The following is a 17,676-nucleotide window of genomic DNA, read 5'->3' as shown; positions in this document are numbered from 1 at the left end:
TCTTTTGGTGGAACCCCAAAATCCTTCAAAGAAAGTTATTTGACAATAATTGTGCCTGCTTTAATTCGTCCTGACTCATAGAACCCCAAGGTTCCGCGGAACACCTTTTGGGAACCGCTGCTCTAAAGCTTCATGAACATGGCTCTATCTTTTAAATAATTTTCAAACGCTTCTTATATCACTAAGTATATGACATATATTTATTTTTGCTTTAAGACAGAAATCGTACTGTAAATACTTCTTACATACAAAACCTTAACCTTATTTAGTCAACAGTAAAAATTTGATCACAAAATTCTGTTATTCAACATGACGTTTTTACTAACATACAGTATTAAATGATAGTTGTAGTACCTACATATTATAAAGTTTACTTTGGATACCAAATACATTTAGTACAACCCCTGGTGTTCGCAAAAGTTAATATATACAAATGAATCGCACCATCTTTTTGTGATTTCTGAGACTTCAACAAATGGCAACACTGTTTACACATTTCAGTTTCAACTGCCTTCCGTTCCATTCAAGCAATTACTCCTACCAAATGCAGTAGTATACCGTGAACTAAAATTTTAATTACGTTAAAAAAATTATCATTACTTTATATAGTTGTGTCCAAAATATTTGTGCTCTTTGGGTACATCTGGCAACAAAGCACACATAACGTGGACAGCACTGCCACCAATATCAGATATCATACATTGGTAAAAAGAGTGTAAATGCCCATTAAAATGCACACTGCAAACTAAAGATGGGACAGCAGTACATTTAATTCTTAGGGGTGTGCAAAACTTCAAGAAATCTAAGATGAATTCTTTGTCTTGGACTACATAAGTAAGTTATGGGGTTTTTCGAGAGCAGAATACAGCAAACAAAGAAAAAGTCTGCAACATCCTACATTTGATAATTAAGCGTGATTGCAAACACGCTGGACGCAAGGCACCATCGTGCAGACGTAAGACCTCGAGACTCACCAGACGGAGCCGGCCTGGACCGACTGGGCGAAGGTCAGTGCCTTATCGATGTCCTTGGTAACGATGGCCGCCGCCAGGCCATAGGTCGTGTTGTTTGCTCGCTCTATCACCTCCTCCAGCGTCTTGAACTTGATGATGCACTGCACCGGCCCAAAAATCTGGACAAAAACACATGACCGCTAAATAAAATATACTTACAAAACTATACACAAGTAAGAATTCCAATTGTTGAGTGGTACAAATATCAGTCTGAACAACCAAGATAAAAATTTATTTAAGGGTTATTTTATGCACGATGATAATGGTGTAAAAAAATAACTCGAGTACACAATAAACTCCACAAATTTTGCTATCTAAAATTTAAAAATTACAAATAGTTTGTAAAGAGTGAACAAATTAAAAAGCTGTTTGTATTTGGATTGTTAGGGAAAAATACACGTGAGGTATATTTAGAATATCCAAATACATATAGCTGAAAGGGTAAAAGAAAAGAGGCATAGCTGTACACATATCTGATATACATATGTAATACATTCTCTGCGAAAGTTTATCAAAGTCTATTGTTCTTTGCAAGAGAGATCTTCCCAGCTATATTCACAAGGTGGGTATAACTCACCTCTCCTATAAAAAGGGCCCGGAAAAATTGGCATTCAGCTATAGTTGCTAATTTACACTTTAAATGCTATTTTTCGCTAATTTCTGACATATATGTTATTTTAGCTAATTTTAAAAATAAATGTTTTTTTTTTTTTTTTGTAAATTAGTTTAAAATGTCATTCATTTGTAAACTACCCTTTATAAAATGCTACATACCATTTCATTCTTAATGACTGGTTTTAGAATGGTGTTACAAAATATGTTTCACATTTAGACCAGACTCACATTATATTGGTACTTGGCAGTTGCTCTGGGACTCACGCACATGTATAATTATATTTTGACTACCAATTTGTCACTGAACACTTTTTAGCAAATCAGTTAACACATAAAAACATGAACACCATCTTTGTTGCAGATTTCCTCTCACCTCATGGGCCTAACCCAGTTAATCCCATTGATTTGTCAATTGCTACAACTTAAACCTCCAACTTAATGTTTGCAAGAATATCATACTACCAGGGTTTTTTTTTTAATATATTAGTGAAATAAACCTTTAAAAATGTTGTGGTTTTAATCTAAAAATACATTAATTATTATTACAAATCTATAATACTGGCATTTAATTTTTGAATGTAGAATATAAATATAGAGTTTTAAATGTTTTAAAGTTTAAAAAGTTAATTTCACAATAATATATTATAATTTATAAAATCACAGGTGCTAATTCTGGGGAAAATATATGCTAATTTTTCCAACCCCCTAGCTGTAAATAATAAGGTTAAAAATGAAAGTGACAGTTGACGTCAGCCCGGGCTTCGCCTCGTAAGCCTGGTCCGACTCCACTGTCCAGTTCCCCTCCTTCCCGGCGTTTGTACCGCCAACGTATGAAAACGTGCGTGTGTTCAAATTGCGCGCCACGGACTACCGCAAGAGGGCGCTTAGCGGCAGTGCGACGTCACCCAGAAACCAATAACAACAATTATTATTATTATTATTATATGTTATTATAAAAAGTAGCGGGTGTTTAATATTCTGAGTCTGTATAAATTATAAGAGTGTTTTGTCTCTTCCTTAAAACTAGCCCTTGTCGCGGGATAACAGAATAAGAATAACGGTTTTGTTCTGGCGGGAAGCTGCCTGCTGCCCGCGCGCAGAGCCCAGTTCCTCTTCATCATCGGCCGAGACCAGACGTGAGCGGAGTCATCCGAGACGTGTGGCCGCGTGTCGCCAACCCCGCGGTATCTGTGTGTTGAGCGGTGTGGTGTGCCCGACGCCTAGAGCGGGCCAGATCTTAATAAATTAGCTAGATTAATTAAAGGACTAATATCTCGCCTGACGCGGGCCGCGTAACGCCCTGACCGGGAGTCTCAGCCGGGTGCACGTGCCAACTCACGTGGTGGCGCCCACTACAAATAGCCTCGGGTAAGCAGCTATGTCCTCACAGTTATAACCAAATTTAAGCCATACATACATTTTTTTCCTTCCATGGTTAATTTAAGATTCAATTATTCTGTCAATGCCAGTTGCACTGCCTGAAATGGAGAGAGGAGAATTCAACTAACTTCTTCTCTGGCAATCTTCATGTCATCCCTGACGTTTGAGAACACCGTAGGCTTGATGAAGTAGCCTTCCTTGCCGAACCTCTCTCCTCCGCACTCCAGCTTGGCACCTTCCTTCTTGCCTGACTCGATGAATCCCAGCACTTTGTTGAACATCTCATCATCCACCTGGAACACACGTCACTCTTCAACATCACAATAACTATTAACACACAAAAACACATCTAACGCACGAATAGATGAACCAATAATTTATGAGCTCTTCATTTCCACTGGTAACTATAAAAAAAGTACCTATCTAGAATAGGATTTAAAATAATGTAGAAATAAAAAAAAGGGAAGTGATAACTGATAACTACGTTTGCTGACCCACAGCAATAAAAATTTCAAAACTCGTGGAGATTTTCATTAATGCTTGGCCCATAAACAGTTTTTGCTGAAGCTCTGAATACAGATATTGGGCTATCAACACTCATTAATTATGAACACCAACAGTAGTTGATAAATTTTACCTTTTTCTCTTAATTAATGATTTGTAAATAATTTTTAAATTACAACTTTGTTGTATATTGCTTTTAAGCTTGGGGTAATTTTAACATGTACCGGGAAACAAAAATATTAAGTACAAAAAAATAATCAAAATGCAAGTTGAGTTATTTGTTTACCTAATTACAAGAATTAAGATGTATATAACACTGGATACTTGAAATAAGAAAATACGTATATGTTACACTACTAATGATTTTTTATTTAACTACATTAACCTATCATTCTTTTATAAATGTGAGCAAACAATATGGACAACAAATACATATAATATCAACCAGCCTTGTAAGAAAGTTACAATTGGTTATTTTCAAGTTAATTACACACTGTGTGTTTGAGCTTCAGATAAACAGTGTGATTTGAAACTGCTGTAGATATCAGAGTGGAGTCTGTTAACAAAACGAATTATAGAAAACACTAAGGGCAGATGAATAGGTAGTTCTGTTTATGAATCTTAACAGTGGCCCCGTGCACGATGAGAGATTGGGCGACAATCCAGAGTCTTGCGCATGGAGGGCGATACCGCACTAGAAGCACCAGCAAGCATCACTATTATCATCCCACTTCACCAACACAACTACACTCCTAACTAGGCGAGCCCCTTAATCAGGTGGGCCCATACTTCTGTCGAGCACCAGCGTAAAACAACTACGCAAAATTAAAAGTGAAACTCGGATACCGGCGAGCCACACTCGTACCTGCGGGCCCTGCTCCGTGCCTTCCGCGAACGGGTCGCCAACCTTCCTGGCGGCCGCCTTCGCCACGGACTTCCTCACGAAGCTGTCGTAGATATCCTCCTGCACGAAGGTGCGCGAGCCGGCGCAGCAGCTCTGGCCGTGGTTGGCAAACAAGCCCACGTGCGCAATCTCCACCGCCTCGTCCACTGCGGAGGCAGACGCGAGTTTCAACCTTCACACGTTGTGGAAAGACAGGAGTAGTTGTCAGGAAACGTCAGGGAATCCACTTGAAAAAAACCTGGAAACGTCATGGAAATTCCTCAGTGATAGTAATTTGAGGGGGAAATCTCTTGCTCCAGTTGAACACATTTTTCCAAATGGTGTTTCGGTCACACACACTGCAAATGGCATATGCATTGTTCTGCTTGCTCTAGAAGTATAGGGTTGGTGGAAGCTGAATTAGCTTTATTTCTTTCAGAAATATGCAAAATAGGTAAATTATTTAAAAAATTTTCAGTGAAATTTGTAATTTTGGTTATGGAAAGTAATGGAAAAGGAAGATTTTCTACAGATTTGTATTGACACCCCGTTTACAAATTGACGTCGTCCAGGGCTACGCCCATCTGAGCCCGATGTGCCACCACCTCCCTCCCTTCCTGTTAATCCTCCCGGCTGACGTGTTTTAAATAGCGCGCCGCCGCAAGAGGGCGCTGTAGAATCAGTGCTTCGCTCCCCAAGATATAATAATACTGTGCAATCTTTTGTTTTGTTCCCCAAGTGCCATATGTTTTTATATTAAAATTTATTGTAATTTTTATGCATTTTAACCACGTCCGCGGCACGACGGGAGACAGGGTAACTGTTCAGGGCGCTTGGCGCCAAACACCCCCCCCCCCCCCCCCCCCCTCTTCACCACGCTACCTCTGCGGCCATTGCTCGCGCAGTCGCTTCCCGTCGCCAGCTGAAGAGAGACGCTCCGTTCCGGCTCTCCGAGGAAGGCGTTTTCATAGAGACATTGTGTTTGCGTGCTTCGAGTGTTGTTTGTCGGCGTGTGGGGCGCCCTGAGATCCCACTGCGTGGTTAAGGTAATTGCGAAAGGGGGAAACGAGTCACGCCGCCACACGGGCTACGTCACGCCTGAGACAGAGTCTTCTCGCCGGGTCCGTGCCCCCTAGACACGGTGGCGCCCACTAAAAGTACGTTATAAATACTACCGAATCCCCCGACCTTGTCAATTGGCTCCCAAGAGCGTGGGGCGTGACAAAAAGCTGCCTTAACCACCAAGACCGGATGCGCGGGAGTTGTGCGATTGTTAACCGGAGTGCGCGGAGCCGAGCAACCATTGTCCGTGCAGCGCGCCTAACGGTACTCCGTCGGAGCCGAGCAGCCATTGTCCGTGCAGCGCGCCTAACGGTACTCCGTCGGAGCCGAGCAGCCATTGTCCGTGCAGCGCGCCTAACGGTACTCCGTCGCGACCGATCCAGTGACCACTAGCGCGCTTCCAGGAATCCAGGCGCAGCAGAGGCATTCCGCATCCCGGTAGCGGTAATTTTGTTGCAGTGCTTATGTGAGTTGAACTAATGCGAGCATGGCAGACGATAGACGACCGGCAGCTGGAGTGGGCTTAATTAAACCAGAGCTCGTGTTTAACATAAACAGTATGTATTGCGTCACGTGCGCACGTCCGAGGCACGTGGGGGGCGTCACGGGGGCCTCGTGGATGGACACATGCGTGTGTCTGGAACGCTGCGAACCACGCCTGGACGGTTTTGCGGGGCGAATGAATTCAGTCGGGATAGAACGTTTGAAGTGTACTGTGGCAACCTGTACTGGAGAGGCGGGCAAGGACGCTTGGTGCCGAAACTGCCGGGCCTTCAAACACGTGCGGTGTATGGACCAGACCGAGCAGGCTTCTTCACGCGACAGTTGGTACGACTGCACCGAATGTCGGGAGGTGAGTTCGCAACACGCGGGGCGGCGTTCGCCACGGGGACGCGAGTCTATGTCGAGCCAACAAATGCGTGCGCGCGACCTACGCCTGTGGGTCACATTGAGCTGCCCGAATTTTCTGGACGGACGTGTGACGACCCGGGGAAGTTCGTGCGAGTGTGTCATGAGAGACTGAATCGGTACGGCGTGCCGGACGTGGAGTGGGCAGAGCGCGTGGGAGGCGCGCTAAGAGGGGAGGCGAAGACGTGGTGGAGCATCGTCAGTGAATTCGACATGCCCTGGTCGGAGTTCACACGGCGATTCGAGGCGCGGTTCGCGGACGTGAAAGCGGAGATGAAGGTCAGGACGGAGTTGTACTGTCTGGAACAGAGTCTGAATGAATCGGCGGAGGCGTTTTTTGTCAAGAAGCTCCGGCTACATAGACGGCTGTTCCCGGCGAGCGGCCCGGAGGGATTGTTGGAGCGCATCGTCGAGCTGATGCGTCCGGAGCTACGCTCGCATCTACGACATGCAACCCGCCAGACGGCCGAGGAGTTCACGCAACACGCGCGCGCCGTTGAGTATGACCTGAAGTCGGTACGGTCATCCAAATCGACAGTACGAGCAGAGACCGTGACAGCCGCTGACGCAACGGCTGTGGTGCCGTACTTCCCATCCGCCAACAACAGTCGGCAAGAACGCCCGCCACCGGCGTGGCGTAGACGCGAGATTGGCGTGGGGCCGCCACCGCAATGCCACTCGTGCCCGAGTGGCACCTTCCACTGGCATGAGGACTGCCCAGTGCGCAACCGATATCGACCAGCAGCCCAACGGAACGATCCGTCGGGAAACGGGCAGCCGGGGGCGACGCGCTAACACGGCCCGCCACCCCCGCGCAACCGGCTATCACAACAACAACAGCTGGACCAAGCCTGGGGCACGTGAGCGTGGAGGAGTGCGTGCTACTTCGCATCCCGGTCGTGGTCAACGGGCGGGCAGTCAGTGCCCTCATTGACACCGCCGCCAGCCACAACTGTGTGTCATCGCAGTTCGCCGAAGGGACGCCCTTCGAGGCCTGGCCGGGCCAACTCCAGCTGGCGACCACTGGGAACGCCTGCCACACCAGGGGCGTCGTAACGCTGCACGTGGACGTGCGCGACCAACGTTCGAGCACCACGGCGTTGGTGGTCGACGACCTCCGAGACGACGTTATCCTGGGACATCCGTGGCTGTACGACCAAGGTGCCATGATCGAGGTACGCGATGGGTGCGTACATGTCGGCAACCAGGGCCGCCGTACAGTGTATGGCCTCGGACGCTCACCGCCACCAACCAAACACCAGGTCAGTCTCGCTACTTTCAAGCATGGGGTGCCCCGTGAGCACCAGGCAGCTATCCAGAGTGTAATTGTACCCCGCAGTGACGTGTTCGCGACTGCCGATCCGCTGAGACGTACGACGGTCGCAGAGCACTCTATTCCTACTCACCCCCACACCCCTATGTTCATCCCTCCTGGCAGCTACGGGCACACGGGGAAACAGACCATCCTGAATCAAGTGAGGGAAATGTTGCGAGATGGCATTATCGAGCCCAGCGAGAGCCCATACAACTTCCAGGTCGTGCTAGCAGAAAAAAAAGATGGCACTTTACGTTTCTGCGTTAATTTTAAACCAATTAACAAGGTAACAGTAAACGCACCACCTCCACTGTTGAACATCGCAGATACAATCGCGGGGTTGGGTAATGCAAAGATTTTTTCCTCGTTAGATCTAAAAGCGGGTTACTGGCAAGTACCCATACGCCCAGAGGACCGCCCTAAAACCGCTTTTACGACTCCGGACGGCAGACGGTTTCAGTTTTGCGCCATGCCCTTTGGATTGCAGGATGCACCCGCCACGTTCCAGAACATGATGACGCGTGTATTAGGGGACTACGCGGGCAAGTTCGCGGCCGCATATCTTGATGACATTATCATTTGGTCACAGACATGGAATGAACACGCGCACCACCTCGCGTTGATCCTAGAGCGACTAGCCGCCCACGGGCTTACATGTAACCCCGAGAAATGTCACGTAGGTACAACGGAACTAGATTTTTTGGGCCTGGTCGTGAATGCGGAGGGGAATCGGCCAACGTCACAACAACTGTCTGTCATTGTAAACAAGCCTATCCCAAACACTCGTAAGCAGCTGCAACGGTTCATCGGACTGGCCAATTGGCTACGTGCGTTCATACCAGAGTTCTCTGTCATCGCCGCACCACTAACGGAACAGCTGTCACCAAAAAAGTCCTACCGGTGGACCACGGAAATGCAAGCAGCTTTCGAGGAATTGAAACAGCGTTTCCGGCAATGTCACTTGCTGGCCCGACTAGATCCAGGGAAACAGATAATTGTACAAACGGACGCAAGCCAACAGGGAATAGGAGCCATATTGTTACAGCTTGGAGATGCTGGCGAGCCTCGCATAATTGAGTATGCGAGCGCCAAGTTCGGGGCAGTAGAGCAACGCTACAGTGTGAATGAGAGGGAGTGTTTGGGCGTGGTGTGGGCCCTGAGGAGGTACAGGCCACACCTAGAGGGCCAGCATTTCATACTGCGGACAGACAGCCAGTGCCTGAAATGGCTTGCCACTATGCAGGGGCGGCGGTCAAAATTGACGCGGTGGGCTATGGTCCTGCAAGCACTCGACTTTACTGTGGAACACGTCGCTGGCAAACAGAACGAGCTGGCCGACGAGCTTTCGCGTAACCCAGACGATACGGTAGAGGCGCGGGACGACGCGGACTGGGACGAGCTCCTCCCACCCACGAGCGGCACACCGACACCAAGGCCACACACACTTAGTCAGGCGGCGGCGCTGTGTGCGATCACAGATGTAAACAATACCCCCACCCTACCGCCAGGGGCGGAACTAGACGATCTAGATGCATTCGTGCGCGCGGCACAACGCAGAGACGAACACACGCAAGGGCTAATACGTCAGTGCGGGGAGGCTGCGTGCGAGGGGTACCGTGTGCTCGAGGGATTGTTACAGGCACGCACCGCAGGCACTCAACAACCATGGCGGACATTTGCACCCGCAGTGACGCGACGCGAAATATTCACAATGTTACATGTGAACAGACTAGCCGGACACCCGGGTACGGATCAGACTGTACGTGCAGTACGAGACCTCTTCTTTTGGCCCGGGGTTAACAAGTATGTGAGGGACGGCGTGCGAGGATGCCGACACTGCCAACGGCAAAAGGTGCGGCGAGCCGATGGGCGAGAACAACAAAGACCCCGGCGACCATCCGAGCCATTTCACACGGTCGCTCTGGATTTGATGGGGCCGTACCCAAGGTCAGCACGCGGGAAGAGATTCCTGTTGGTTGTGACGGATTGCTTCACGCGCTGGGTCGAGGCCTTTCCGCTGTCAAACTGCCGCGCTGGCACCATTGCACGCACCATGGACACAGAATTTTTCCCGCGCTGGGGCTACCCACGCATTGTGTTGACGGATAACGCGTCACAGTTCTCGGGACGGAAGTGGAGGGAGCTATGCGAGGCGTGGCGAGTCACGACGCATACCACGCCATTGTACCACCCCCGCGCTAACCCCACCGAGAGGCGCAACCAGGAGATAAAGGCGCAGCTGAGACTCCGGCTGGCTGAAGACCACACCCTGTGGGACACGCACATCCCGGAAATCACTTATTGCCTGCGGCGCCGTGTGAACACAGTTACCGGCGAATCTCCAGCCACACTCGTGCAAGGACGTAACCTACCCCTGCCCGGCCAGTACCGGGTGCAAGAGAGATGCGCGGAGGACAGGGAAGAATCCCCAGAGGAGCGCGGGCGGAACATCGCTATGACGCATGAAGAGGCTCGTCGCAGGCAGGCGGCCTACCAGGCGCAACACACACCCGTCACCACACGACCACCGCCGCCACTGACACCTGGGCAGATGGTGTACGCGCGTCTACATCCACTCTCAGCTGGAAACAAAAACTTCTGTGCGGGGCTTGCACCCAAGTGGATCGGCCCCATAGCAGTGTTGCGCATACCAGGTCCCACCGCGGTCGTAGTCACACTTCCGAGTGGTCGTGCCGCGAAGTACCATCGGGATGATGTACGAATCGCGCACGGAGGCAGGGAAGGAGGCCCTGAGGGAGAGGGAAGCGAACCCGTGACCCCCACAGTTACCGAGGACCAACATCACGCCAATGCTGCGACATCAACCCCTATGGAGAACGAGGGCGCAGGATTCCACGGGTTTCCAGGAGTGGAAGTGGAGTCGCCAGTTCCAGCCCCACGCAGAACGGGCCTGACAAGACAGCTGTTCACAGAGACAGACGGAGAGGACTCTCCCTTCCGCGGGTTCGCGGAAACAGACGAACTGTCGACGAGAGGAGACGGTATGCCCTTGCCTCTGATATGGACGCCAGACGAAGCGGACGAACGACCAGAGTCGCCGGACAGCCATGAGATGATGTGGCCATTCCACTATTCCATAGAGGACTCAGACTTTCGGGTCTTCGTGGAAGAACCCGCAGAATCCGAGGCAGGTGAAGGAGAGAGAGAAGCACCCGAGCCCGCTCCAAGGTACAACCTACGACCCAGGAGACATCCAAGGGCACGGAGCTGCTGCTCAGCTGGCGAAATGTAAACATTGCCACAGGGAGCGCGAGGTAAACAATGCCACGCCCACTCAAGGTCGGGAGATGTCATCACATCGGCCTACTTTAGGAGGGGGCAATTGACGTCGTCCAGGGCTACGCCCATCTGAGCCCGATGTGCCACCACCTCCCTCCCTTCCTGTTAATCCTCCCGGCTGACGTGTTTTAAATAGCGCGCCGCCGCAAGAGGGCGCTGTAGAATCAGTGCTTCGCTCCCCAAGATATAATAATACTGTGCAATCTTTTGTTTTGTTCCCCAAGTGCCATATGTTTTTATATTAAAATTTATTGTAATTTTTATGCATTTTAACCACGTCCGCGGCACGACGGGAGACAGGGTAACTGTTCAGGGCGCTTGGCGCCAAACACACCCCCCCCCCCCCCTCTTCACCACGCTACCTCTGCGGCCATTGCTCGCGCAGTCGCTTCCCGTCGCCAGCTGAAGAGAGACGCTCCGTTCCGGCTCTCCGAGGAAGGCGTTTTCATAGAGACATTGTGTTTGCGTGCTTCGAGTGTTGTTTGTCGGCGTGTGGGGCGCCCTATCCCACTGCGTGGTTAAGGTAATTGCGAAAGGGGGAAACGAGTCACGCCGCCACACGGGCTACGTCACGCCTGAGACAGAGTCTTCTCGCCGGGTCCGTGCCCCCTAGACACGGTGGCGCCCACTAAAAGTACGTTATAAATACTACCGAATCCCCCGACCTTGTCAAATTTCAGTAGAGTTTTCTTGATTAACCTAAGTTCCGTACTATCCGAGCCTACGAAATGCTCCATTACCAGCAAAGACTGTTGAGACATTTGCTTAGGGGCCGTTGTCGAAAGCCTAAAGATAGCTAAACCTCAAAGATGCCATTCACTGGTTGGACAACTCATGGAGTGACATGAAAGAATTTACATTGAAGGAAAACTGGAAAAACCTCACCCCAAAAATTGCTACCACTGGGCCAACTGAAAATGAAGACAATTTTCTTATAATATTCTTGCTATCGGAGATTCTGCTTATCAGAGATGGCCGTGGTCCATATTAACTCAGTAAATCAAGATTCTACTGTATTTACATTTACAGTTAAGTAATATTCAGTATATCATTGTCATTGTATGATGTGTTCAATTTGGCAACTGCTAGTTACTAAATATTTTATTTCTAATAATCACGTTGTGAGTTAACAATGCTTACACAATTTCTATCATTCATTTCTTTCTTTCATTATTATATATACTTGGCCTTGACACACTATAGTCTCCGGAGTATTTTCACTACAGAGAACATGTAACAGGAAAACAAAACAGCGCATTTCTTCCTCCCTCACAAATGACCAAGCACCTTAGCAAAACTTACAATCTGCATCTGAGAAAACAACAAGGGGACTCTTGCCACCGAGCTCCAACGACACCCGCTTGAGGTTCGACTTGGCCGCTGCCTCCGCGATGAGTCGTCCCACCTGCAAACACAGCACACAGAGTCGCTACTGCTCACTGCAATGGGCTCGGGACAGGACAGTACGGTCATTCAACGTAGTGGTGAATTTCACACACTTTATGGATATCGGTGACTTCATGATAGTACCAAGAAGACACCATAGATACACTGAAGCGCCCGCCGCGCTTCTGTGACGTCATCTCCGTGCCGCAGCCTTCCTTTCCTTCTCCCCTCTTAACCCCTCTCCGCCTCAAGGTGCCAATTTCCCCTTCCCTTTCTTTCCCCCTAGCCTCTCCTCAATTGTAGCGACTGCAACGCCATCTAGCGAATAGTATAAATGAGCGCGTATAACTTTTAATTGTCTATTTCGTGGGTCTCTCTTGGTGGAAGCAGGTCGTCTCTGGCCCGGTCGAGGGGCAGCTTGTCTAGGTAAAATTCTTCAGGAGACGGAGTTAGTGTGTGCACACGATGGCCGTGCGAGTAACGTAAATATTAAATATGCTTGCCAGCCTTGATTTTCATGTAGCCATCCCTTTTGACTTTGACCTTCACTTAATTTATTTTCTGTGTAATATTTTCTTTTGTTTCTTCTTTCTGCTGGAAGCATTTGCTTACTCCCTCCTGCATGTGGTTTTGATTTTAGTTGCTGCGCGACTTGCATTGTCGGCAGTGGACTCTTAACTTATTTCAACGGCATCCAGACCACGCTTTGATTGCTTTTGGTTTAGAAGTAAGCACGTTAAGTGCCCGATGCCGCCCTTGTATTTTTTTTTTTCATAAGAGCTTTCAGCTCCGTATGACGTAATTTTACGCATCGTTTTGCCTTGATTTTGCCCTCTTTCTTTTCCTCCCAGCTGTACCCCCGACCGGAGCCATTTGGTTAAGGCATACCCCCCGTGATCTAGCATATTTTGTTTGAGCACTTCTCTGTATTACGCTTACCTAGCCTTGGCAGTGAATGTCATCATGACGAGACCCACTGAAAATTGTAGCTGTAACAAACCATGTAACCGATCCCTCGCTTCTCTCTTGGGCTTGCATTTCTGTCCGCGGGACTACGCTCTCTATGAGTAATAGATATTTAATATGTTTTTTTTCGAGGAGTGCACAATTAACGTTATATTAGGTGTTGGTTTATTTTGTAGTACATAATTCCTTGCCCCTACACGTGTTTGGACCGCTCGTATAGTCTGTATGTATATTGAGTCAGTTCCTAAAGTTGTTAACAGCAACGTACGTCTTGTGAATCACGTGTGTAATGACATAATGTTCACTATGATTTTGGTCTTCGCTCGCCTCCGGGCCATAACGTAATGCGTACGCACGTATACTTGAATATTGGTTTCTCTCCTCTCTTATAGTGTGTGGTAACTGAGTCATAATTTCGCACAGAAAATGAGAAAATGTCTATCCCCATTGTCAGAGGCGACTGTTTTATACTGCATGATCCAGGGCATGCCTAGGAAATTCAACTTGTAACGGAGAGAGAGAAAGAATGTTAACTTGTTGCTTGTTGCTTGTTGTTTCGTACGACTGTAAGAGATACGCAGTAGTAGTTTGTTTGTTGAATCAGAGTACATTGGGCACAAGGTTCACCCTAGTTTTTTCCATAAGTAAGGACTCAGTAAAGACATAAGGAGTGAAAATCATTGTGAAGGGAATAAACTTCATTAAATGTATGCTAATTTGTATTTGCTACGCACATGCCTCTAGCTGGCATCGAATCCGTTGACAGTGTATGTATATATGTTAAGTTTGCGAAATTATAACGTTGTTGAGTGCGACTCATGTTCTTTATTTGTATTTATGATTTATCACTTTCTGCTTAACTGTCTTTTCTAGCAAAGACCCCACACACGATTTTCTTGTGCCCCCATACACTTCGCTTGCATGAGTAGGATAATCAGTAGGAGTGTTTGGTGGCGCATGGATGCACCCTGGTGGTATGCTTAACTGGATACCCCCACGCTGCAACACAATGAAAAAAATCATGTCCATACAACAGTATTTTTCTGTTTAACTTTAAACTAAGGTAACTGTTAAGAGGCCTATACAGACAGTCTTCATGGCGTGATTGTAGGGCCTTTTGTTAATAAGAATTTGCAGCTTCCCATTACAGATAACACTGTCATTTTTTTTGCGTGTATAGGGAAAGGATGAATGGGTCGATCTATGATTTTTATAATGCTTTTAAAAATTCGTAACATAGGTAAAAATATTTCCGAATGTGTGGTTTTACGCAGCTGTTTTATGTATCGTGTGTAATGCATACAAAAAAAGTATAAACACACAACGATAGAGTATTAATCGTTGATTAAAATGGTGTAAAAAAATACATAGGTCACCGCTGAAAAACTCCCAGAATTCTTCTACGACGAAATGCATTTCCGCACATTTATTCTGCCGGGAAGTGTCTCCCTCGCGCGGCGTATTCTTCAGCCGGCGACTGGAGCCGAGGAGTGGGGCTAGCGGCTGCTGTGAAGGCAGCGGAGGGGAAGTTCGTCTGACGGCTGCTCGGTCGCCTTATCAGCGCGTCGGGGTATCGGATATCGCGATAAGCACATGTATTCGCAGGAATAGTGTCTACCGCTGAGGCCGCCTGGTCGGGAAGGGTCATTCCATGCCAAATCAACCAGAAAATAATAATTTTTGGCATCACCATCTCAGAATTAAAAAAAACTCGGCAAATTAGCAGTAGGTGTGCAGAAAAGTGCATTAGCAAAGTTACAGCCCCCTGTGAATAATACTTTTTATACAGCAGGGTTGCCAACTTGTGGAAAAAGTGGAATTTTTGCTGCGCGAGGTCCAAAAAAATATTTGTAACTTCCTTTGTAGTTGAGCGAGAACCTTGATGTAGGGCTCAATAGAAAGCTAGAAAAGTGTACTTTGAGATAAAAATAAGTTTTACGAATTTTAAAAGAAATTTGTTTCAAGGTCATGTTCATGTAACCTGTGACCTTGAAAGTTTGAAAAGTATATTTTTGAAAAATGTGAAAAAATTATATGTTATGAAGTGCGTTATTGGTCTAAGTGACATAAGTTTCATTTTGGGATGGATCTGGGATCAAACACTAGAACATTGTGAATTAGGCCATGTTCACTAAAACTACTCTAGTAAGGCATTAACACAATTCCACTTTTTCCACAAATTGGCAACCCTGCTGTATAAAAAGTATTATTCACAGGGGGCTGTAACTTTGAGAATTCACTTTCCTGCACCCGTACTGTTAAAGCCCTAAGTTTTATTGAATTCGGTGATGGTGATGTCAGCAGGTGTGTGAAATGGCATGGAATGACCCGGAAGTAATAAATTCTAGGATTCAGGCAGTTATTCCCAGAGAAAACCTCAACCATTCTACGCCCACCATATCGCGCGGCGAGAAGACTCAGTAAGGCATACTCGGAGCCAAGTGGAGGTTACCTGTGGGCGGAAAACGTTGAGCGACTGTTATTTTTACCCTTTGTTAGATCGATATTTGGCTTTGTAACAACATCGAGAAGTACTATTATATGCACGATTTATTTTTCAAGAATGGGTGAGAAAAGAAACTGGAGAAAATAAAGAAGAATCATCTTTATATTTATGCAACAAGAAAGAAAAATGAAGCTACTCATCTCAAAGCATACTGGAGTCAAAGGTCAGTTTGTTTTGTAATATGTCATACAAAATACAGATGGCGTTCATTAGCCTGCATAGTCGAAACTTAGTCTACCTTGTGATCTCTCACCTCCAACACCTTCCCCACCATAATGTTGAGTTATCTTAGATGAACAGTCGCATATTGAAAAGTTTATTTAAAATATATAGGTTAAATATGTATGTTTATGATATGTAATGCATCCATAAGTTATTAGTTTGGACAGACTGAGCTCCCTGTTGGGAAGGGGGAGGGGGGGAAACAAACTCTGGCTCCTCACAGTCGAAGCATATAATATGTGTTTGTATTAACGTTGTAGTATTAACCTTTAAAATGTGTAATGTGTACATTTTTTTTATTTGTCACTGAATTATCAATTTATTGACAGGAAAAAAAAAAACTATACCTAAACAAAACCATGTCAATGAAGAATTGGAAAACCAGAGCCTATCAAGAATTCACTGCAGCCATCAAGTACTGATTGAAAACGAAATAACTTCCGGAGTGCATGAAGTAGTGTACTATGAAGAAAGCTATCCGGCAAAGTGAGTAACTGTTTACATTTTATTTAAAACAAATCTAAGTTATTATTTTAGAGAAAGTAAGATTGGCAACACAAACAGTTCTATTAATTTAACAAATATGTTTTGGCCAAAATATACATAAGATTTTTGGTCTGTTCAGTGTAAGGTCATTTATTGCACAAAAATAAAGAAGTCGGTATTAAAAAGGATAAATTTTATGCATTGCAGGAAAAAATTTAAACTTGATAGCTGCAGTTATCAAGTTCCGGAAGGTAGAGACTCACGATGTCACCTTGGCAGCCAGGGAGTAAAAATGGCACAAGAAATTTCTTCAAGAGAAAATGACACATCAGATGAAGAGAATAACTACTCTGTAACCAATGTCCTGCACAATGAAGATGGGCAGTGTATGTAAGTCCCTTAGCCCACTTTAAAAATAAGTTAATTACAAAGTGTTTTTAATACATGCTATTTTACTTTCTTCAACTATTTCCTAAAAAAATTGTTTACTTTTTTTCCTTCGTATCATTTGCACACGGTCGGGTAGTTATACTATTACACGAAACTAGACATTCTTTCGAAACTATATTTCTATCTAAATAAATCAATATAAATAGTTAAATGTTATTGCTACTGTAATGTGGCTCTTTCAGCTCTACAGCCATGTCTTACACAGAAATGCAACCGCCTCTGAAACTATTTGAGATGGAAGCAGGATGTTCTTTCTGGTCAACCACAGAAGGAGCCATTGACATTCCATACGAGCTGGTGGACAGGAATGAGCCAACTGTAGACAGTAGATGTATCAACAATTCAGAGACAAGCAATCAGGTTAGCTGAATGACAATTATATTGATTTTAATTATATTGACCTGTTAAAAAATTACAGTTAAGTTATAATTTAACTTTACGAATATACTTCAATTGAAAAATTACAACTACTCAAACTACATAAATGTTTTTTTATCAGAAATTTCACTAAAAACAGGGCTAAAAAATGAATACAGTATAAAATCTTATCCCCATTTAGTGACAATAGACAGTATCTTTTTTTGACCTTACTTAATAGTGATACACCATCCCCAGTTAAAACATGAACAGCATTCATAAGAACATTGACTTAAGCACTAAAAATGTTTATGTTGTAGCA

General features: G+C 46.1%; 1 protein-coding gene across 2 annotated transcripts in view; it reads right to left on the bottom strand.

Annotated features, from left to right (window-relative positions):
• Nucleotides 1-17,676, bottom strand: part of LOC134528358 (aldehyde dehydrogenase 1A1-like) — a 42,201-nt gene that overhangs the window by 1,169 nt on the left and 23,356 nt on the right. The window contains exons 7-10 of one of the 2 annotated variants that reach the window (XM_063361920.1): nt 12,284-12,386; nt 4,378-4,562; nt 3,137-3,301; nt 975-1,132 (exon numbers count right to left, since the gene is read on the bottom strand). In XM_063361920.1, the coding sequence (XP_063217990.1) occupies nt 975-1,132; nt 3,137-3,301; nt 4,378-4,562; nt 12,284-12,386 (611 nt within the window). Of the gene's footprint in view, nt 1-974; nt 1,133-3,136; nt 3,302-4,377; nt 4,563-12,283; nt 12,387-17,676 lie in introns of those variants that run through there. The other variant, XR_010074391.1, reaches the window with a different exon arrangement.

This window comes from Bacillus rossius, chromosome 1 (assembly GCF_032445375.1).
Source record: "Bacillus rossius redtenbacheri isolate Brsri chromosome 1, Brsri_v3, whole genome shotgun sequence".
Taxonomy (NCBI): domain Eukaryota; kingdom Metazoa; phylum Arthropoda; class Insecta; order Phasmatodea; family Bacillidae; genus Bacillus; species Bacillus rossius.
Note: the sequence above shows the minus strand (reverse complement) of the source record. Positions and strands in the feature narration are given on the sequence as shown.